At 41.4% G+C, this 24039-nt stretch overlaps 2 protein-coding genes across 3 annotated transcripts; both read left to right on the top strand.

The window, feature by feature from the left end:
• Positions 1 to 1570: 1570 nt before the first annotated feature.
• rps15 (ribosomal protein S15) lies at positions 1571 to 5452 on the top strand. Its single transcript, XM_031281339.2, has 4 exons — positions 1571 to 1692; positions 2089 to 2174; positions 4039 to 4273; positions 5290 to 5452. Exons 1-4 carry the CDS (start codon positions 1690 to 1692, stop codon positions 5401 to 5403), a joined length of 438 nt encoding a protein of 145 aa, XP_031137199.1. The 5' UTR covers positions 1571 to 1689; the 3' UTR covers positions 5404 to 5452.
• A 581-nt stretch (positions 5453 to 6033) lies between these two features.
• On the top strand, positions 6034 to 23185 carry LOC116037429 (dipeptidyl peptidase 9). Of its 2 annotated transcripts, none has more exons than XM_031281337.2 (21): positions 6034 to 6243; positions 7883 to 7961; positions 8126 to 8364; positions 8612 to 8724; positions 9142 to 9315; positions 12156 to 12324; positions 12599 to 12709; positions 12874 to 13002; positions 13121 to 13182; positions 13263 to 13363; positions 14912 to 15089; positions 15225 to 15384; positions 15504 to 15583; positions 16245 to 16397; positions 17100 to 17238; positions 19023 to 19168; positions 19267 to 19413; positions 19895 to 20047; positions 20565 to 20707; positions 21661 to 21772; positions 22094 to 23185. In XM_031281337.2, exons 2-21 carry the CDS (start codon positions 7906 to 7908, stop codon positions 22184 to 22186), a joined length of 2658 nt encoding a protein of 885 aa, XP_031137197.1. In that variant the 5' UTR covers positions 6034 to 6243; positions 7883 to 7905; the 3' UTR covers positions 22187 to 23185. The 2 variants fall into 2 exon arrangements, with proteins under 2 accessions (XP_031137197.1, XP_031137196.1); XM_031281336.2 differs by having other exon boundaries at positions 12153 to 12324.
• Positions 23186 to 24039: the final 854 nt, after the last annotated feature.

Raw genomic sequence — 24039 nt, 5'->3', positions numbered from 1 at the left:
GTAAGAAAATACTGTTTTTGCGATTGGGTGAACTGACCCTTTAAAGGTGGAGAAGGTAAGACTTATAAAACTAACTTTCTGTCATATTTGCTGAAACTGACCCTATGTTCCAGTAGAACTACATAAAGCAGGTCATTTAAAAAAAATTATCCGGCTTCTCTGGCACCACCTACAGCCTGTAGTGCGATTTGCAAAAATCCACCACTCCCTGGTCAGATACACCAATCAGGGCCAGCGGCAGTGTCTAGCTGCTCATGCACACACATTCATTCTCCCTTGTGGGGGGAGGGGCTTAGGAGTACGTTTTGGGCTTTAGCAGAAAGGGAGGAGGGACTGAGAAGTTGTCGATGTAAACATTTTTTGGCTAAGTCCTGGATCTTCGCAATCCTACCTACGGCACCTTTAAATTCCTTTATGACCTTAAGATGTTTTGCGCTTCATTCTGGTTGATACACACCTACCTCACGGTGAAGTTACAGGGATCAATCATTTAAAGCAAATAGTACAATATTGAAAGATTTGACTTAAGTAATGGTAGCATTGATGGAAAAATACTCCGAAACAAAAGGCATCATGTTAACCATGTGTTCCAAAAACTACATACGGATATCCCAAAATGTTCTTGAATTAAATGAGGTTATAACAGAGTACCACACCAGTTCCAGTACATGTGTTTTAAGAGTTTTTCATTTTTTTTTAATCTGCACTGTAAGTACTAATGCAGGCATTGGATGAATGAGTTAAAGTACAATAGTTATCTGACATGTGGTTGGTGTCTCCCAAAATGGAAATACTCAAGTAAGGTCCAAGTACTTGAGTAAATGTATACTTAGTCACAGTGGTGGAAGACATCCTTACATGTAAAAATACTTTATTACAAGTAAAATTACAGAATTCAAAATTGGACTTAAGCAAAAGTAAAGAACCTATCAGCAATATGTACATAACATATCAAAAGTAAAAGTACTCAGTGTGTAAGTTGCATTTTAATGTAGCTTGATAAAGTGGAGATAGTTTTAACTACTTACGGTAGTTTAGTAAAACTGCTAATGGGAAGGTAAGTGTAAGTGTAAGTGTAAGGGTGTTTCCCACCAGTTTAATCTCAATGTATTGTATTTTATCATCATATGCTTTTATGTAAAATTTGAATCTGAATATGAATCTGTCAAATAAATCCAGTGCAGTAAAAAGTATATATTTATACATATTTCTCCCTAAAATGTAGTGGAGTAGGTATCATCAAATACTAAATCAAAGTACAATTACCTCAACATTGTGGGCTACAGTACTTACAAGTATAATACTTGAGAAAATGTACTTAGTTACTTATTTCCATCTTTGATCATTTCATTAGTTAGTAAGCTAATGTCAAAAAGCATTCCCATACAGTTTGTTCTGCTTAGTTAGATTTAGAACTAGCACTGTGCAGCACAGTGTGCTACATGACAAAAAGGGACACGTTGGTAACATAGACCGTAAAAATACATTTTTTCAAATTTTACATCTATGTCTAAGGTTGGTAAGAGAGTTGCCACTGAGCAGAAATTGGAGTTCTTGTACAACACTACCACCTGCTGTTCACAGCGGGACCTACCGCCGGAAGACACCACCGGATGTTTGCCTTAAATCGCGCGATATCAGGCCTAACGAGACTTCTACCCGTTCTTTTCTCCCGGAACTTCAGGCAAGATGGTAGGTGTACAACAGATTGTGAAGCTTGCCAAAATACAATCTATATGCATCTGAAGTCTAAAATAACTAATTAGGATAGCTAACAATGTCATCCGACAGTTCCATGCGTTCGCTGACCATTCAGTAGAAAATCGTGGCTCATAGTTTCAGATAAATGTCTTTTTAAAGGCACTGTATTAGCCTTAGCTATGGCTAAGCTAACCCGGTGGTTCAACGTAGTCTGTACCAATAGCTACAACATAATTGTAATGCCATTGTAGGTCCGAGCAGGGGTTCCGTAGCTAGATGTTTACCAGTGACATTGAATTCTTTTTTGTGTTTAAGCACTTGGCGACAGTGTAGCTAGTTAAGTGTACAAGCTAGCTCCATACTGAGGTGGGATGATGTCTCTTTCAGGCAGACACCGAGATCAAGAAGAAGCGTACCTTCAGGAAGTTCACCTACAGAGGTGTGGACCTGGATCAGCTTCTGGACATGTCCTAGTAAGTTAAACAGCTGATGCTGCACGGTGGTCAGCTGGAGCCACTGTGACGTTATTACCTTTTCTCAGTTTGATTGACTTGTACGTAAACTTACACCCTGCTTAACGGTCTTAATTCTTAGCTTTCCATCCAATGATAGTCTCACCCTCAGCCCCTTAAAGGATGTTGCTCATATAGATCAGTGGGAACTAAACATCTCACGTCAAATAACGTTACCTCTAAACTAATACAAATTAGACCATGCCCCCCCATAAGATCTTGTCCCAGGGTCCCCCATCTCATAGGATTTTAGCCTTTTAGATAGATGTTTTATTACAGAAAGTATATGCAACTCATGACCAAATTAGTCATACGTTCTGCCATTGTTACTTTGGATGGAATTATAATACTAAAAATAAATGGGTGATGTGCAAATTCTGAGATCAGTTTTAAAGGTCCCAAGCTATGATCATTTTCAGGTTGATATTTATATTTAGGGTCTCTACCAGAACGTGTTTACACACTTTAATGTTAAATGGTCTCATATTGTGTCTGAAATGCTCCGTTTTGGTGCCAGTCTCTTTAGGCCCCCCTCTGGAAAAAGTACAGTCTGCTGTGATTGTTCAACGTTTCCGGTTCTCTCCCACTTGTGCTCTGGTAGATGCTAGCTGGAACCGCAGGTCGACCAGTCTAGCAGATCCGATTTTAGCGTCTACACTGTGCTCTCGGAGTCTCTGTACCGCTGTTGCATCCGGGGGGAAAGACTAGCGGTAGTGGTGGGTGGATCGATCCAAATATCGATAACGTTGATACCAACGTTTATCAATCAATACCAGTGTATTAAGATCGATACTTAAGTTTCAGATTCTCTCCAGTATGCACCGGTGCGGTTTCATCAAAGAGGCGACCTGGCTGTCTAAGTGCTGCTGCTTTTAAAGCGGTCAAGTACTGTCAAAGCGTGGAGCAGGCACGCTTTGCTCCTCCTCTCCACGCCAGGCAAGCAAGCAGCCAGGCCCGGCAGCGGCTAGCAGCACACACACAAGCAGTACAGAGATGGAGCAGAAGAAGGGCAGAGAGGAAGAGGAGCACTGTGTGGCTGTAATTCTAGGCCGAAAATGAAACGACGGCAAGCTGGATCATTTGTGAAAAGGCTGTAAGATACAGTGGTAATGCAACAAATGTATACAAGCGTATGCAAATTCTGTCCTTGGTTTTAACTTATTAATAATCCAAATGTAAAATCACTAAAACACTTAGGCTAAAGGTCATGAAAATTCATCCTCCTCAATTATTAAAGCATCTGTATCGGCGATATTGGCCCTGTATTTACTCGGTATCAGATCTATACCAAAATATTGCAGTGTCGCACACCACTAACAAGCGGCACTTTCTACCTATTATTATAGTTGTGACATCACAACCGTATGGAGGCACTGGTGGCTCGTTTAAGCATAGTCTGTATAAAGTATGGACGGAGTCTCCGTGACCTCACCCATAGGTTTCTGAAGAGTGAAAAATGAAGCGCAAAGTGGGCATCTCCCATTGGCTTTTCTGAGTACGGGCTGTGTGCATTTCTCTTGTCTCTTCTCATAACAATACTTATATAGCACCTCGACCTGCATTTATAATCAAAAGAAATGGAAGTCTTACTTTTTACAATATGGGACCTTTTAACAGAGATGCTGGCACTAAATGGACGTTGCACTGAAACAGGAAAGTCATTACTTCATCAGTTGAACAGGTTCCAAATGAGTGAACTTGAGATGACCAAATTCAAAATACAATTGCCACTGTGCTGTTATTGTGCATATTACCAAACATGTAAAAAGGATTTCAGAAGATAGCCAGGGGCCTCATTGATGATACTGTCCTTTCTCTTGTGTAGTGAGCAGCTGATGCAGCTGTACTGTGCCCGCCAGAGGAGGAGGCTGAACCGTGGCCTGCGCCGCAAGCAGCAGTCCCTCCTGAAGCGTCTGCGCAAGGCAAAGAAAGAGGCTCCCCCCATGGAGAAACCAGAGGTGGTGAAGACCCATCTGAGGGACATGGTCATCCTGCCTGAGATGGTCGGGTCCATGGTTGGAGTTTACAATGGCAAGACTTTCAACCAGGTTGAAATCAAGGTGAGGTGCTATTAATCAGGTGGGAGGCAGAGCATATTTGTACATTTTGAAACTCGAGCGTTCTTGGACCTCCTATCATTACTTTGCAGGAATGTCACTTGCAGTTTTAACAAAGTTGATGTTGGGCGCTAATGTAAAACATTGACATAAAAGGTGGGCGTATATTGCTTTTGTGTATCCAGAGCAGGCTGTCGGAAGTCGATGCACAAGTTTGTCATTATACATTGTCACTGTGGTTCTGCACCCTGTCCACAAAGCCTTTACCTCCCATGTATTAATGTCAGGGCAGTAGGCATAAAGTTAAAGCTGTGAAACCATTTTAATCTTGATGTGTAAGAATGCTTTACTGAGCACCATTATGATGAAGATTGAGAATTAGTACAATTTGACAGGCCAAGTATTGTCTTAGGATGGTTCCGGTATACATGCAGAACTGTGGTTGACGAGTTGCTGCAAATGACAGGAAAGTTGATGCATCACATACAGCATCATCATGTGCAACTGAATTTTATATATCTCTGGAAAATGATTTTGGGCAGTGGTCGTGGCCTTGTATGTGTAATTTGGTGTTCTGCAAAGTTTCCCAGTTATACGTACTCTTGAGTTATCCACTACCTAAAGAAAATATCCACATGGAAGAAAATGCCACTGAGTAAATGTCTGAAATCTCCACCAAAGAATTGCAGTGTGTAAATTGTGTACGACCTTAAAATATACCTGTTTACATACATTTTTGTTATGAAGGAGGCCGGGTGTTAGAAGACAATCTAACGGCAGTGTAGTGTTGGCAACTGACACTACTTCCAGAGTACACAGACCCCTACCTTCTCCAGTCAGAAGCAATGATTTAGTTCTAGATATTAACTTTTTTTTGTAGAGCTGCATTAAGTGTACATTTAGCTGTAAATCTTGTACATTTTTAGATTGTGATTAGCAGCCAATACATTGCTGTTCATGCAACTACAAGTGCACGTAAGTCATTTATCTTGTTACTAACGTGTTTCTCCTCTCCACAGCCTGAGATGTGTGGTCACTACTTGGGCGAGTTCTCCATCACCTACAAGCCAGTCAAGCACGGTCGCCCTGGTATTGGAGCTACACACTCTTCTCGGTTCATCCCTCTGAAGTAGAATGGCTGTATTCTTTGTATAAATAAAAAAAACTGGCTGCTCCACAAAACTTGTCTGCTTTGCTTCCTTTAGAATAATATTTCAAAAATGATTGTACATTTCTTGTTTACAGGGTATAAGCTTCAAGTTTGAGCTTTTAACCATTAGGGTGCTTTGATAAACAGTATGGTTAGCTTTAAGATAACTCGAAGAATACACAGAATGTGTTTTGCTCAGTTGGTAATGTCGGTTTACTACTGGGAAACCTGAATAATTACATCCATTAAACGTGATTGTTTACCTCATGTGACATCAAGAGCAATTCAGAAAATGATTTTCCTTAAAGAACACGTAGAAACTCAAGCGTGGTACAAATGCACACGAGGGTATAATTGGAAGATACAAGTCTGTAATGGTTGAGTACCTTAATGGAATCCTACCAGTCGTGCTTTACAACTGTTTCCCTTGACTTTCTCAATGGTTAATCCGGGTGGAATTTTTACATGTCAGACATGTTTGCCATAAGCCGGCATAATGCGCAGTCCGAGGTAATACATAAATGGTTAAAATACATTTCTGAGGAATATGGGGAGTCGATATCTGAATAATGAACCCTGCCACATTCCGCGCAGCACTGACCATCATTGAACGCCTGCTTTGAGCGGCAGTGCGGCCCTAAAAAAGTACCGGTGTGCACTCCACCAAGGATAAGGTTCCTCTTCTTTCCGATCTGAACGCCAGCTAAATTTTGTGTGTAGCCGCTCTGGGCCATGGATACAACCTCTAGCAGTTGTACAATCTGTTTATTGTCACCAAGCTAATACAATCTAGAACTTGGTCAAAGAAACAGTGGCTATATCGGTAAGTGTTTTTCTTCATTTTAGCTTGTTTCGTAGGGACAGTCGACTAAGCGTCTGTTACAGAATCCAAGCAGCCGCGGCTCGCTAGCTTTTAGCTCGCTAGCTAGCTAGCTAACGGTAGCTTCAGAGCGAAAATGACAGAAGAGATCTGTCATTTCAAAATGTAGCTAAGTAAGAGGTTTTAAACATAGACACGGTTTGTTGACTGTCATTTTCTAACGACTTGCGGTTTTGTCATTCACTGCCAAATGTAACTAACGTTAATACCGTTTAAAATGTTTACACAAATGAATTTGCCGGTGTTCTCCCCAGTGTGACTGAGGAACGTTGGTTGAAATTCGAGAACAAAGATCTATTGTAACGTTCGGCTAGCTAACTGTTCATATTAACGTTAATTAAATTCAATTTTTTTTAATTGAAAGTGGCTTTATTGGCATAAGGTTTCAATAACAATGTTTAAGCTTTAAAATACAATTTTCCAAATATTCGGACAGTAATATGAACATTAACACAACATTAAGATTGATTTATGTTCATGATACAGTATATCTTGTGTGTTTGCGTATTTGTTTGTGTGTGTATTTGTGTTTTTGTTTGTGGATGTGTGTGTGTGTATATAATGTATAAAGCGTGTGTGTGTGTTTGTGTCGATCATTCACAGTCCCTCAGGTTGTGGCATGTTGATACATTGGGCAGCATGATATGCATATATACACATTAACGATAATTAATGACACCGATATTTTATTATTTAACTCGACTTGTTTCCCAGTCTTAAAATTAGATTGCAACGAACTATCGAGTAACCGGCTGAGCCAAATAGGGCCTTTTCATGTATAAAATTACAAGTTACAGTGTAATTATTTCCATTTTAACATATTTTACATAATAATAGGGGAGGATTTTTGCAGTCAGCCAGTAGTGCAAGCACACAAATAGTCAGATCCAAGTTACATTTAGGTTAATCTCCATTCATAAATACACTTCCATCAGTACACTCCTCTTAAAATATCCCCAGTAGGTACCAGCAGGTGACAGCTTAACCTGTGATACAGGATATTGTTGAATTGACTCTTTAGCTGGTGACTCAAGCTGGGGAATTATATTGGTTGGTGTTTTTGTTGTGAGCTCAGTGTTTCTTAACATAGATCTAAGGTGCCTCGTCACAGTATGAGACCAGCCTGCCACATCATCTTAACACTAACATAAGAAAGGGACTTCAGTTTTTCAGAACATATGATTTTTTTCCCCACTCCTGTTTGCATTATACTAATCCCTTACCCAACACCGAAGGATAAAAGAAGGAATGTGGGGTATTCCCTGTTCCCTGTACTTCACCTGAAGCAGAGTCAGAGAAATATCCGTCCAATGCATGAGAGACTTAATAGGAATTATACTTCTTTAGTGTCACTCTGGTCTGTAGTTAGGCTATATGGCTACATGTTTCTGAGTCAATATACTTTAAAGTCTTCATGAATGATTTATGTTTTTCCCATGTACATTGTGTTGCATGTATGTCTTCTCAGACAAAAGTATGTTCATATCTATCTGTCATAATGAGGCTGTGCCCCTGTTGAGTCTATTTGTTATTTTCTATTTTGGAGTTTTGATTGATTTTACGTACCGTTCTTTGTTCATAGGTTACAGGTGTGTTGACCTGTGAATGCCTAGAGTCAAGAAGGTCAAACTTTGTGACAATAAAGAGGGTATCTGGAAAAGGTACAGTATAAGGTCCATGTTATATCTCCTTTCACTGCTTTAATGCTTAGGAGGATGGATGAATAAACGATTTAACCAATTCCATAAAAAAAAAAAAATGCATATGTGCAGTTTCGTCTGGATTTCGGCACCTCTTACCATTTCTTTCTAATGTCAACATCCAGCTGTGTGACAGTGAGCATGACGGCTGTGGACGGCCTTTCGGACAGCACCGAGGTGGTGGAAATGGAGGATGTCCCATCTCAGTTCTTCGTGGAGAAACACTCTTGGGATGGCCTGCGTGACATTATCCACTGTAGCAGGAAGTACTCGGGCATGATCGCCAACAAGGCTCCCCATGACTTCCAGTTTGTGCAGAAGAAGGACGAGAATGGACCCCACTCCCACCGGTTGTACTACCTTGGTAAGCGATTGATGCTTGATGATGGGGCACAAAATCCCCTGCATCAGCTTATGATATGTATTTTCTCTATACTCCTCCTATGTACTCCTTACACTAGACCTCATCGTGTTTGACTGCTCTAGGCAGGCTAATTGCCTTGTGACATTAAAACAATTACTGTGTCAAATGTCTCCTTAAGCACAAGCTTTTTTTTTTTTTTTTAGTTATTGTTGAAATTGCCTTTGTTTCTTTTCTGTGTGTTTCCCAGGAATGCCTTATGGAAGCAGAGAGAACTCATTGCTCTACTCAGAAATCCCCAAGAAGATCCGGAAAGAGGCCCTCTTAGTGTTGTCATGGAAACAAATGCTGGATCACTTCCAGGTGAATTCCTCCTCTCTTCCCGTTCTTGCAGTGCCGGTACCAAACAGCACAGCCGGATGTGTCTCAATTTGTTGTTATTGAGCAGTATTTATTAATTTGACTGCAGCTTTTTACTTTGAGATAAGCAGTCCCTGAAGGTGTGGCAGTATCGCTTCTAGCAACCCCAGATATGTTCCTTAACTTTCTTTAAAAAAGATTAGGCAACTATGGTATAAACTATGAGAGGAATGTTTGCACTGAACAACCATTGAGTAATTATTTGACCTGGGGTGGGGGAGATTAGATTAAAATGTATATACCTAGAAAACTTGTGTGTATATGTATGTATGTATGTATGTATGTATGTGTGTGTATATATATATATATATATATACTCTTCTGTTTATTTAATGTTGTGCATACTGTTGATTCTCTAAGGCTACACCGCACCAGGGGGCCTACTCTCGAGAGGAGGAGTTGCTGAGAGAGCGTAAACGTCTCGGAGCGTTTGGTATCACCTCTTATGATTACCATGCCCAGACGGGCCTGTTCCTCTTCCAGGCCAGCAACAGCCTCTTCTACTGTCAGGATGGTGGCAGCAATGGCTTCATAGTGAGTACACTGCTGTTTTCTTCTTCAAGTTAGAATTCCTAGATACTCAGGACAAATTTCATTCAGAGCAAGGTAAAGGTCTGCAAGTACACCGTTCCACAGTGCAACTAATGGCGTTTTTCCATTACATGGTACCTGCTCGACTCGCCTCGACTCTACTCACATTTTTGGGTTTTCCATTATGAAAAAAAGTCCCTGGTAGCTGCTAACGGGTAGTTTTTTTAGTATCACCTCCGTCGAGGTTCCAAGCGAGCTGAGGCGATACCACAAGGTGACGTGAAAACCTGCAGACTACTGATTGGTCGGAGAGAATCGTCACTAATCACTGCATCATCATTGCTAGCGACAGACGGGGGTGTCCTGAACAAACCCGCCATTTTTAAATAGTTTAGCCAGCGGTGTTTTTTTTTGCTGCCTCCAGCTTGTTTTGAAACAAAATGTGTCTTCTGGCTGTGGCAACAGCCACATGCCGAGAATCAAAAACAACACACCTTCGACGTTCTGTGTGTGTGTCGCGTTAGGTCACGGCAGTATCCTGCGGCGTCGCTATGACGACCAGCCACGTTCGCCTCACGCATGAGGCGGTACTGAATCTGCAACGGAAAAAGGAGGACGGGGCACCGCGGCCGAGCCGAGTAGAGCTGGTACTAGCAGTGGGCAAGCGCCATAAGTGGTGTGCGCTGGGCAGTGTTGGGCAAGTAACTTCCAAAATGTAATCCATTATAGATTACTAGTTACTGTCATTTGAGAGTAATTAGTTATATTACAACATTACTCTCTCTGAATTGTAATGCTTTACACTACTTTTGCGTTACCTTTGAGTTACTTTCACCGAAATAACAGCGGAAGTAGGCGATGACTTGGCAGCTAGCATGTGAATTTAACCACGAGATCGACAAAGTCCCATCTTTAGCCACTTAAATACATCATCATTTATTCATAGTATTTTGTATTATTAATCTGAATCTGCATTGTAACTAAAACTTTAAAATAAATAGTGAAGTAAAACGTATAATAGGCCTACTTGACTCTAGAAGTATAAAGCAGGAGAAAATGAAAATACTCAATTAAAAGTAGCCTACCTTACAATTGTATTGAAGTACGGTATAGTTATACTTTCCACCGCTGATAAAACGCAATGCTAATATTTACATGTAGCAAGCCTAAACATTAATTCCCGACATGTTTATACTGTATCTGTCAGCTGCTTGGACACACGGCTGTCCGCGCTGACGTACCGTCACCTGTTGGGACACGGATGTTGTCCGTACCGTCTCTGGGTCTGGCTCTGACCACGGGAACAGTGACGGGACAGCTCGCTTCAACGCAGCGTAAAAAACTCCTGAAAATAACGTCCATCCGGCAAATGTGTCTGTCTCTGCAATCATTTCAACCACCGAATTCCACCAACAGCAAATAACACTCACGGACTTTATTCTTTGCCAAAATGTTTTGCGGTGTTGGTGAATTCAAAAACAACATCAAACACAACAAAATTTCGGGTTAAAATGCGTTGTAACTTGCGTTACTGAGATTGTAATGGGTATAATATTACTGAAATTGTATTAGTAATGCGTTATATTACTGCGTTACAGTAAAAAGGAATACATTACTGTAATTGCTGTAATTACTCCTACACTGGTGCTGGGGCTGGACATTTGTGTCCTAACTTAAGAACATAACAGCAAAATTCATACTTTTACTCATCTGCTAGTGGCACCATGCTCGCAATGCATAATGCATCATTTGATCGCATGTGGCTATGAGTCGCTCATAAGGATCGGGAAGTCAGCTTGCCAGTCTCCTGCCGACTCTGCTAGCCTGGGGTTTTACATTTTCAAATGTAAACACCAGAGTAAACACTTAGGAAAAGGTGGAGAAGATGAGCTCAAACTAAACTTAACCAGAGTTTAAGAGGTGTGTGTGTGTGTGTGTGTGTGTGTGTGTGTGTGTGTGTGTGTGTGTGTGTGTGTGTGTCTGTGTCTGTGTGTGTCTGTGTGTGTGTGTGTCTGTGTGTGACGTTGTTTGCATGTCACAGGCAGGCAGGCAACAGGTCGTTAGTGTCCATTGTTCATAACCCTGGTTGCCTGATGAAAAAAGCTGGTCCAGAGCATGCTGGTCTGGGCGGGCCTTGAGGCCGCGATACCGCTTGCCAGACGGCAGCAGCCGGAACAGTCCGTAGTTGGGGTGGCTGGGGTCTCTGATAATCCTGCGGCCTTTACTGACCCAACGTTCGTTGTAAGTCTGTCCATTTGTACTGTCATTTCCATGGTTGTACATTTGAACAAACACAACTCTTATTTCAAAACCTCAAGAGGGAGCTGTTTGCGATCACACTCAAGCAGGAATCAATGCAGAAAGAATGGCTCCTGATGGAATGAGGTCCACCTCACTACACCTAAAGCGTGATTTATGGTTGTGCGGAGGCTCCACGCAGAGCTTTCGCCATAGCCTACGTAAGTGGCCTGAAGTTTATAGTTGTTGTTGTTCATCCTGTTTATGGAGAAGGAGAACCAGGAAATGAGTCAGGGGAAATACTAGGGGGCGATGCGACGCTACCAAACCACGGCCGAGCGACGTGAGTCACCGCAACGTGTAGTTAAATTTTTCGCGAGGTGCACCTCAGGCTACGCCGTAGGGTCGGTATCTCCACCTACCTACGTACGTAGCCACGGTGTAGATTTAACGCAGAAGCATACATCACGCTCAACTGTGCTCATTGCACCTTTCGTGTCTGTAAAACTGTCTTATGCTTGCATCAGGTCTATCTTATATCTTTTAATCCAAAAGTCACTCTTCTGTTTGCCTCGGACTAAGCTTGTGTATGTTGGTTTTAGCAGTCTGCTCCTGTAAAGCCCATGGAGATCAAGACCCAGTGCTCAGGGACCCGCATGGACCCCAAGATCTGCCCTGGAGACCCTGACCTCATAGCCTTCATCAACAATAACGACCTGTGGATCGCCCACATTAAGACCGGCGAGGAAAGGAGACTCACTCACTGCCACAAAGGTCCGAAGGCAATAAAACGGCATGCAATAAGTAGCTTCACATGCTTAAATATCCTCTTTAACGTACCATAGAGCTGTGAATTAAAGAAAAGATGTTTTGATTGTGATCCTAGATGATACTAGATTTTTCGTATATTTCCATTATCTTCTTATAGTACAACATGGAGAGAAAATACCATTGAGATGCTTTATTCTATCATATTTTTTATTACCAAAATGCACAGTTTAGCACATGGATGTAAGCTTTTCTCCTAATTTATTACATTTTTTTCCAGGTGTGGATAATGTTAAGGAGGACCCCAAGTCTGCAGGAGTAGCAACATTTGTCATCCAAGAAGAGTTTGACCGTTTCACTGGCTACTGGTGGAGTCCCTCAGCAGTGGAAGGTATTTGTTATATGCCTTTTGATGATTACATGACATTTTTAAACATGCAGATTTTTTTTTTTAACCATATAATTTTACCTCCATCCGTAAAGGTGGTTATTTTTGAGTTTGCATATGCTATGTTCTGTATACAGTAATGGTTTTTTTTTGTCTCCCCCTGTCAGACACTAATGGAGGTAAAACAGTGAACCTGCTGTATGAAGAGGTGGATGAGACAGAAGTAGAGATTATTCATGTTCCATCTCCAGCACTGGAGGAGCGGAAAGCAGACGCATACAGATATCCCCGTACAGGTCAGTGTAGCCCAGTGCTGCCTACGCACACGCACACGCACACACTCACTCACTCTCGCTTCTGGATCAGTGAATTGTTTTGTCTATTTTACATTTTCATTTATTTCTTTATTTATAGGTAGCAAAAATCCCAAGGCTACCCTTAAAATGGCAGAGATCAAGACAGACCATCAAGGAAGAGTAAGTCTTTCGCTATCTTATTTAGTCTTTTCCTCTTCTCCAAAATTAGGTGTTCCTAATGTGTGTTTATGGTTGTACAGATTGTGAGCATGCAAGATAAAGAACTGGTCGTCCCCTTCACCACCTTGTTTCCTGGGACAGAATACATCGCCAGAGTAGGATGGACGAGTGACGGAAAATAGTGAGTGTTACTCTCAAATTCTTGACTCTGTTGACTTAATGATGCTGTCGTTCTCAAAATAAACCACCAGAACGAAGGTATACAGCCTGGTGTTGGCACTAATAATGTGACCTGAATTAGGATACATGTGGACACAGATATTATTCTCTTTTGCATCTTAAAAAAAACAGTTTTGTAAACGGAATGGCTGTAACGGTTCGTGTATTCGTACCGAACCGTCACGGTACGGGGGCCACTTTCCGGTGCACGCAGCCGCACGCAGAATACACAGTATGCACATAAAGTGGAACCAAAGTTCGCAAGCTCATGTTCCGCCCGGAAACTGGAATGGAAACACATCCAACATGCTAACACACGAGGGCGTCACCCAGATGTGCAATCATGGGGATGATAAATGTGTTGGTGCTTTGAATGTTTGAATATAGCCATGGTGGAACTAATTCAAACAATCCTCCTAATGCACAAGAAGACACAAAAGTGTTCCTTATTTTTTATAATAAAAATAGTTCAATCAAAATAAATGAAAAGAAACGTATCCTTATGCATTTTCGTTTTTCCCGTTGTACCGAACTCACACCAAACCGTGACTCCTAGTGACCCTGTTTCCATCCAGGTCTACGAGTACCTGGGAGTGTACATTGACAATAAAGTAGACTTAAAAAACGCCTCTTATTTTCTGAGGAGGCCGAGGTCCTTCTAACATCTGCCAGACAATGCTAAGGATGTTTTATGAGTCTGTGGTGGCCAGTGCTGTCCTTGCTGTTGTGTTCTGGGGAAACAGCCTTAGGTTAGCAGACGCCAACAGACAGACTGATCCGCAAGGCCAGGGACGCTGTGGGGGTGGAGCTGGACTCTATGTGTGAGAGAGGAGGATGTTGTCCAATATAGGTGCCATCTTGGACAACATCTCCCATCCACTACATGACACAATAGTCAAACACTGGAGGAAATTCAGTGCAAGACTCATTCCACCTAGATGCACCACAGGAAGTCTCCCCCCTCAGAGTGTCAGACACTGGGAGGCCCTGGGATAACTCATAAATATTTATTCATTATTTATATCTTTAACTGTGCAATATTGACTGTGTGCAATACGTGTCAATACTGCAATAACAATTAAACTGTGCAATACTCTGGTTTACTTGCATTAATTGTGCATTTGTTTATACCGCACAACAGATCCTATTTCTCAGTATCATTATTATTTACATTAGGATTTACACCATTATAATATTCATAAATTTGACATATTTCATATCTCTTTTTACTTAAATATTGATGCTCTACATTTTAGTATAGTGCACATATGTCTACTTCATTTTTACCTACATATTTCTTTTTCTATTTTGTTGACATATTTCATATTCAATTTTATTTATTATTTCTATTTGTTCTGATAATTTCTCTATATATTTCTACTCGAGAAGGAGTCGTGTAACAAACTGAATTTGCCCCCTGTTCCACCCCTAGTCAATGGGCAATTATGCTTATGTTTATGGTTTTGCATAATGCAATCTTTTGAGTTCTGTCTGCTCTGTGTTCCCCTAGTGGCTGTGCAGTGCTTCTGGACCGCAGCCAGAGAAAACTACAGCTGGTCCTGCTGCCTCCAGCCCTCTTCATCCCTGTCACGGATGACCCAGCTCAGAGGCAGGAAAGTGTGGAGGCCGTGCCCAAAAACACACAGCCATACATAATCTATGAAGAGACCACAGACGTCTGGATTAATGTAGGTCTTTCCACATGGCCCACCCGTTGGCTACTTTAAACCTAATGTCTTTCCTCTTTCTAATGAACTAATAGTTATGTTTGTGAATGCTGTAGGTGTTTCTATCAGTAACTGACTGTTCTTCTCTTCCCGCAGGTTCATGATATATTCTATCCCTTTATTCAAACAACAGAAGATGAATTTACTTTCATTTGGGTAAATGAGTCTAAAACAGGTTTCAGCCATCTGTATAAAATCACATCGCTGTTACAACCGGGCTGCTACCATTGGACGGAGGACTACCAACACATAGAGGGTAAGAGGCTATGACGTGCTTCTGCATTTATTTAAAAAATGATCCTATCAAATAATCACAGTTTACGTCATAGTGCTCGGTATGTCAGGAATGATGATGTTGTTATCTGTTTTTGGCAGGAGACTTCAAGTGTGCAGTCAAGGAGGAGGTTACATTGACCAGTGGAGAATGGGAAGTGCTGGCAAGACACGGTTCCAAGGTTAGACAACGTCCATCAGTGTTGACTATATAGATTCATACCTATAAAAGATATACAGGTATTTAGAGTGCATTCGGAAAGTATTTAGACATTTACATATATTTTGTTGTGGTGACTCTGTACCTCAACTCATTGACTTTGACATTTAACAATGATTATGAGCTTAAGGTCCTAACTCAGCTTTAATTTAAGGTTATTTACAGCTACATCAAATGAAGGAATTGCGCTGAGTATTATTGTGCTGCTGCACTGTCCTAAAATTGGGGCACTAGGTATTAAAAAAAAGTCCTAAAAATGCTACATTGCTCATCCAGTGTGGATATGAACACCCTCAAAAACTGAAAGAAACCAAGTTAACCTCTGGTATTCCCTAAAAATGTATTTAAATCCTGTGTGCTGAACTGAAGAGTTAGCTACACCTCACTTTGCGCCGGCTTTGTAATGCCCACTTATTCTATACTTTATGTAGCCTATTGTATTCTGTATTCTTGTGTTGTATTGAATGTGAAACTGTATGTTGTCTTACACGCGTATGCTTTTCCTGGCCAGGTCGCCGTTGCAAATGAGAACCTGTTCTCAACGGCCTACCTGGTTAAATAAAAACATAAAAAACAGAATCATGCCTCGGCCTTGCTGCTGTTGTCTTTTCTCCTTTTGTTAGATCTGGGTGAACGAGGCATCAAAGTTGGTGTACTTCCAGGGCACCAGAGACACTCCTCTGGAGCACCACCTCTACGTGGTCAGCTATGACTCGCCTGGAGATGTGGTCAGACTAACCAAGTCTGGCTTCTCTCATAGCTGCTCTGTTAGTCAGGTAAAACCATTCATTTGTTGACCTACTCGGCCAAATACATACATGCACATTTCAATAATCCATTCCTTTATTTTCTCATCCAGCTGTTCATCTATCCATATTGTAGCTCACCCAACAAACAATGGGGTTTACAGATATTCCTCTCTTGACCTTTTTTGGCTGTTAGTGATAGTCATGTTTCAAAAAGCAAATGCTTTAGTAAAAGGAAATGGAAGACATATTTTCCCACAACGTGGTTAAAAGAGATGATATCCAAGTGTGAATTTAAGGGCTATGTGCAAAGTTTTATATGAACCTAAAATAGAACTAAATCAGAACAGTGACTTAAAGCTGACAGAGTACTGGGTTAACACAAACGGTGCAGATTGTGATTTAGTGTGAGTGCAGCAAATAGAAGATGTGAAATAGTTTTAGGCATATTAGAGAGACAACTTTACTTGAAAGTTAAAGGTACTGTAAAACCTGAGGAAAGCTGCCAGGGATTGTTTGGCTACTCTGCAGTATATGGGATAAAGGTTCTCTGGCCGTCTGCAGTATTTTACACCGACAGTAGCTCAAGTTGGGCTTTTTAACACAGAACCTGGTATACAATTGCATTCCCTCCTCCCTCAGTCTTTTCATTCCTTCCTTGTCAGTTCTATTTTGTACATAATTCTTTATATTTCTATTATTTGCACCTCTCTCCCCTCTTTCGTTCTGCAGAACTTTGACTTTTTTGTCAGCCACTACAGTAACGTGAGTACGCCTCCATGTGTTCACGTCTACAAACTGACCAGCTCGGAAGGTGAGCCACTACTACACGTGGTCCCTGAGTTCTGGGCCAGCATGATGGAGTCACCAGGTAAACGGGATGTGATGTAACCAAACAGCATGCAGTAGTTTCCTGATTGATTCAATGTGCACTGTTTGCATTTACATCATTGGGCTCGCTAAGTTTCTCTTAGATAGCAGTCTGACCAAGTTTGAAGGTTGCCCAACTATCTGTGGTTTTATTTTTGGAACAATCAATAGAACTGAGTCTGTAGGGGAAAGTTGAGGTCTGGCTTTGATTAGATCAAGAACGGTCCGTTCAATCCACAGCGGCGTCCTCCAGACAGTCCTGACAGCAATCAGATAACAAGGTGCTCAAACACTTTTGTCATCACGAGCAATTTGGGTCAGAATTGATTGTCGTTTATGATTCATTAAAAGTGCCAGGAGTGAGATTGCAATTCTTTACTGTGAGTGGCTGTGGCTCAGGAGGTAGAGCGGTCATCTACCAATCAGAAGGTCAGAGGATCCCTGGCCCCTGCAATCTTCATTAGAGCTGGGCAATATATCGATATTATATCAATATCGTGATATGAGACTAGATATCGTCTTTGATTTTGGATATCGTAATATATTAAGTGTGGTCTTTTCCTGGTTTTGAAGGCTGCATTAGAGTAAAGTGATGTCATTTTCTGAACTCAACAGACTGTTCTAGCTGTTCTATTATTTGCCTTTACACACTTTGTCATTAAATCGACATTTCTGATGATACTTTATCAAAAATCTCATTGTGTAAATAGTATTTTGTTAAAGCACCAATTGTCAATCCTACAATATCGTCGCAATATCGACATCAAGGTGTTTGGTCAAGAATATTGTGATGTTTGATTTTCTCCATATCGCCCAGCCCTAGTCTACATGTCCAACTGTCCTTGGGCAAGATACTGAACCCCAAATACGCTGTGCCATCGGTGTGTGAATGTGTGTGAATGTTTATCTGATGCGCAGGTGGTACCTTGTATGGTAGCCTCGGCCACCAGTGTATGAATGTCTGTGTGAATGGTGCCTGTACTGCAACATGACATATTGCACAATAGGGGTGCGTGATATATCGACTCAATATCGTTATCGCAGTATCACGTTGCGCAATATTATATCGAAAGGGGTTGCAATATTTGCAATATTTTGTGGAGCGCTGCGTCCCGTCCGTTGGCTGTGTGGCTTAGTTGTGTTTGATTTAGAGCCTGCTTGAAACGCTATAATGATCATGTTTCATTGGCTGTTACCGTGCCACTTGCACATGTTAGTGCACGTCAGCGCACGGGTCCACTATGTGACAAACCCTATGTAGCGTACCACATGGGTGCATATTTCAACAGAGTGACATTGTAAGTGAAGAAATAGATGGAGACAACTAAACGGAACGAATCAGAAAAAGTTGTGTCCTGTACTCTTTTATTTATTTATTTTATACTGTCAAACCAGTAAAACATGTCCTGTTCTGTAGACATGGTCCTTATTTATTTATTCATGTTGGACCAGTCCAACATGACTGTCAGTTGAAATAAACCTTGTATTGTAAGAAAACTTGTTTAATTTGTTATGAATCTATTTTGATGCGTTTTCCCATAACTTTTGTAATTTTGCATATGTTAAAAAAAATATAGAAGTTAATATCGATATCGCAATATTCATAATCGATATCGCAATATCACATTTTGTCAATATCGTGCAACCCTATTGCACAATTAGTGTGCCTTAGTGTATGGTTTTGCAGATCCATTGCTTTCAAGTTCCATTAGGAGTTGACCCACAATCCCTGATGGTTTTAGAACATGCTAACCTGATGACCACATGTGTTAATATGTCTTCCAGGTTGCCCGGGAGATTACAACCCGCCTGAGATTTTTGACTTTCCAGGGAAGTCGGGCTTCCAGCTTTATGGGATGGTGTACAAGCCTCACAACATGCAGCCTGGCAGGAAACACCCGACTGTTCTCTTTGTGTATGGAGGCCCACAGGTTCGTGGATATATTGAGTTTGAATTGGGTCTGTGTTCACACAAAATGTTGCTTTGAACCTATATTACTGTAAGACAACATTTTGCGTGTGTATCCAGGTGCAGCTGGTGAACAACTCCTTCAAAGGCATGAAGTACCTCCGCCTGAACACGCTGGCCTCTCTGGGCTATGCTGTGGTCGTCATTGATGGGAGGGGTTCCTGTCAGAGGGGCCTTGAATTTGAAGGAGCACTGAAAAACAAAATGGTAAAGTAAGAGTCAGATGATTAAATTACTGTAGTTCAGTAGGAGAATTTAATTTTGATGACTAAATGAATAATGAATACATCCTAATACGATCCGATACAACTTTATTGTCAGTTTACACTGAAATTCATTTGCCCCCGAGCAGCCCCGCTAAAAAAAAGAAAAGAAAAGAAAAATACACACAGAGTTAGACGACAATTACTCATATAGTACAAAGATGAAAACGCATCAACAGCCATGACAAAGAAACCTGTTTCATGATATCCTCGGGTCCAGATTTTGGATAGACTGATGGATAAAAGAGTTCTTGAGCCTCTGGGTGAGACGAAAAACGACTCTAAATCGCCTGTTAGAAAGCAGAAGTTGGTAATCGTAAATAACATGATTAAATGCCATTTAAAAAAAAAAAAAAAAAAAAAAAAAAACATGCCAGGTTAAATTACACTCTAATGTACACTCTAATCTGCCTTTGTCTCTTCAGGGTCAGGTGGAGGTTGAAGACCAGGTGGAGGGGCTGCAGTATGTGGCGGAGAAGTTTAACTTTGTGGACCTGAGCCGTGTTGCCATTCACGGCTGGTCCTATGGAGGTTTCCTCTCTCTCATGGGGCTCATTCAGCGACCCAATATCTTCAAGGTTAGGAGGATTTATCATCCTTCAGCCCTTCTTTTGTCCTTAAACCATATACTCACTTTCTATCAATGAGCATTCTCTGCTGTCTCCTTTAGCAAGTAATACGAAAGTATACCATCACTATGTAATGCACTTTAAATAGAATGTATTGCTTCATGTCCAGTCACAGAACTGGACATGATGTAGTTGCCACTTACATCCACATGGTGTCTGTGTTGTCCAATGTGTTGGTAAATATCTGTCATTCAGTGAGGATATCTGCACATACATCCCTGTGCTACAGGGATTGAAAGTTTAATTTTTATACCATTCCCCCCCCCCAAATGTATATCCAACTGATCCATAGCACACAGAGAATGTACTATATAATTATACAGTACATCTAAGGCATTACCTTCCTCCTGTACCATATTTTGAGTCGCTCTCTGTGCAAAATTACACTTTTCCACAGTAAGATACTATTTTTGTATTCTTTATTTTACTTTCTTTTCCATCTGAATACACTGTGCTTCCCTGCCAGTTGGCTATTGCAGGTGCCCCGGTGACTGTGTGGATGGCCTACGACACAGGCTACACAGAGCGTTACATGGACGTGCCTGAGAACAACCAGCAGGGCTATGAGGAAGGCTCTGTGGCCCTGCACGTGGACAAGCTGCCCAGCGAGTCAGTACACACACACTTATACAGACACTTATACCATTTTTTGAGTTTAGTGCGTGAAACTTGTAAATATTTCAGTTATTATTGCAACCAATTTAACCACACTGCATGTCCTGTGTAATTGCATAGCTATTTGTACTCGTTTCGTCGTGACTGCTGGGTACTTCCTATTTCCTGTCAAGTCAGGCTTGACAATTTGGTCATTCTGTTTAACACGTGTGGATGCCAGTCCTTTACCAAATATTTGGGTCTCATTCTCATCCTTGGCCTAAAATGTGACTTATGAGTTTGAGCCTTTTGAACTGAAAGCAGTACTTTTAAGAAAACGTGTTCATGCCTGTGTGGCTAGTATTTTTTTTTATGCACTCTGAGGTATGTACACGTTGGTGTAATGTTCCTTCCATTGCTACTTGAAAATGAAAAACAAACTGATCTCTGCACTCTTTTTTTAATCACCACAGTTATTCAAATCTGGAGAGGTGAAATTAAGATTTGAAGTGGGCAAGCTGAGTGCCAGTTAGCCTCAATTTTTAGGGACTGAGAAAACCCCAAGGGCCTGACAAACAGCATGTCGGAGCACAGCTCTTGGATGCTGAAGTCAAACTAAAGAGTCTCTGAAGCCCTGCAGCTGCACCTTTCTATAAATGTGTCAAAATCAGCGAAGGCGTTCCCTGTTTTAAATCATGAAGAAATGGGGAGTCTTTCACTATTGGCTAACGTGTGTTATGTATGTCTTATTATTCAATTTTATTTATAGTGTTAAGTCATAACAGAAGTTATCTCAGGACACAAAAAAGATTAGGTCTAGACCAAACTGTCATTTACAAAGACCCAATAATTCCACCAGGAGCATGCATTTGGTGAGACAGTGGCATGGAAAAAAAACGTTCTATTGTATGGAACCCTATCAATTTGTAACCATGTAATCATAGAACATGTGATCCTTGTCATTCCAGGCCCAACCGTTTGCTGATTCTCCATGGATTTCTAGATGAGAATGTGCACTTTTTCCACACCAATTTCCTAGTGTCACAGATAATCCGTGCTGGGAAGCCTTACCAGCTTCAGGTTAGCATACAAGCCTTATTCCACCCACTAAACACATCTTTCTGAAGTAGCCATATCAAATGTCTCCATACTAGGTTTACATCATTTACATACCTTTTTCATCATACATGTCTATGTGATCGTGTGAGTCTGCACTACAAAGAAATGTACAAAGCCAACAGCAAATGTGTTTAATATATTGGCTTAGACCACTGTAATGTTAAGTGGTAGTATAGGAAGAATTACATTTGTTGTAAGGTATTTTCCAAAGCAGATGTTACAGGATACAGACCTGTAGTACATGTCAGTCTGTAATTTGGTTGCCCTGTTTCAATTTTCCAGGTATACCCCAACGAGCGACACAGTATTCGCTGCCCTGAGTCTGGCGAGCACTACGAGATAATGCTGCTGCACTTTCTACAACAATACCTCTGAAATAAGACAACAAGGGAGAAGTGAAGTCTCGTTTCCCCTCTGTCCTCTTTTCCCCCCCCCCCCCCCCCAAGCTCACTGCCTACTTTACGCTCCCTGACCTCTGCACCCCAACCCTAGTCCCTAACTGTTCACCCTTGTTTTCGAGAGACTATCAGACACTCTGCAGCCACAAGCCACTCTCTCCTTCAAACTAGTCACCCATCCTCTCCACTATGCTTCCCTCTTTCGCTCTCTCTGTCTCTCGTTCTGTTACTCGCTGTGTATCTTTCACGCCCTCCCCCCTGTGTACAGTCTGGGGTCTGGTTTATGAGCACAGAGATTTGGTGTCTCACCCTGAGAGCTGAACAAAGACAAGGACATAAGGAGAAACATTTGCAGGCTGTGTCCATGTCCTCATCTCTGCAACCGTGATGGGTTTTTGCCAAATGTTTTTGCGTTGTTTTTCTCCCCCGCTCCACCTGTTTTATTCACTTGAGTCAGTGGTAGGAACAGGGTTACAGTTCACAGATATGAAATGGAATCTATTCGCAGACATGAGCTCACTTAAATACAGTTAGTCTCATACACTCACTCATAAGCACACTGACATAGAATTGCAATATCCATACATACCGGGAGTCCGTACCTTTGCGGTTTGTGTAACGATGAAGAAAGGAAGAAGACCGAGACTCTTCCTCTGTCCACTTGTTTTAAGTGTGTGTTTAAAATAAAATATTTTATGGATTTTTATTCATTTTTTTTTTAATGAGTGCTGACAGACGCCGCTCATTGATACTCTTGCGCCGTTCTTTCCCCTCACATTACATTGCTCGAGATGTCTGCTTGCCTTCTCAACACATAATTTATATTTGCCAAAGTACCTCTTGACTCTTGATCATGCTGGTATTTCCTTTTTTACTGCAATAACGACAACAGGAGGGTGAGCACTGGAGTCTTACAACAGCTTTGTACCACCGGAATACAATTTGTACATGTGAATAAATGTATGAATCAATCACATGCTCCCTTTTACTGCATTCGTCTTATTCAAGCGGTTACAAGTCATGCATGTTCTATAGTTGTGTCGTGTCGTTCTTCTGTTAAATGTTTTGCAGGGTGCAACCAGGCTATGTTATTAAGAAATGCACTCATCTACACTGTGTTTTCTTATACTGATATTCCACTCCTCTAACCCTTAAAGTATACCCCTGGCCTCCTGTCCCATTCACATCTGCAGCACCTAACCAAAGCTCCACCACTGCTGCAACAACAAGGGCTTACAAGCACTCCACCCCTTGCACAAGTGAAGCAAGTTATGTCCCCTTCCTTTGTGGATTGCACAATTGCCATGGTAATTTATTAACAGGGTGCTCCTCATAGGTGTTTAATGCAAGCAACACGTTTCGGTTTTAATAAATGTTTTGTCGGGGATAGTCAGCATTTTTGTGGTGGTTGTGGTTTGTTCAGTCAGTAAAGTGTTACGCATCTTTCTCGGCAGGTAACGAGGGAATTCACCTATTGTGTTGCAGCCAGCCAGGCATTGACTTTAACCGGCTACACCGATAACGCTGAAGGGAGAGGTCAGTTCAGGGCACGCTCCATCAGATCAGCTGTTACAGAGGTTGATCCCGAGTTGTCAGTGCCCGCGGGATCAGTAGGGTTGAAGCACCTTAACAGTAAGCCCGACAAGGAAGCAGAAAGTGGTACAGTGAAAAATTAAAGCTGACACCTCCTGAAGTTTGCTTCCACATTATATCAGCAAGCTGATAAAGAGATACCAGAGATCTGCCACATGTGGCTCAATGAAATGGATTAGTTCTACTGTATGTGTTTGGGCCTGCAGGTGGTTTCCAAAGAAAGTCTAACTACCCAGA

Source organism: Sander lucioperca, chromosome 9 (assembly GCF_008315115.2).
Source record: "Sander lucioperca isolate FBNREF2018 chromosome 9, SLUC_FBN_1.2, whole genome shotgun sequence".
Taxonomy (NCBI): Eukaryota; Metazoa; Chordata; class Actinopteri; order Perciformes; family Percidae; genus Sander; species Sander lucioperca.
This window is presented reverse-complemented; position numbering and strand designations above follow the sequence as displayed.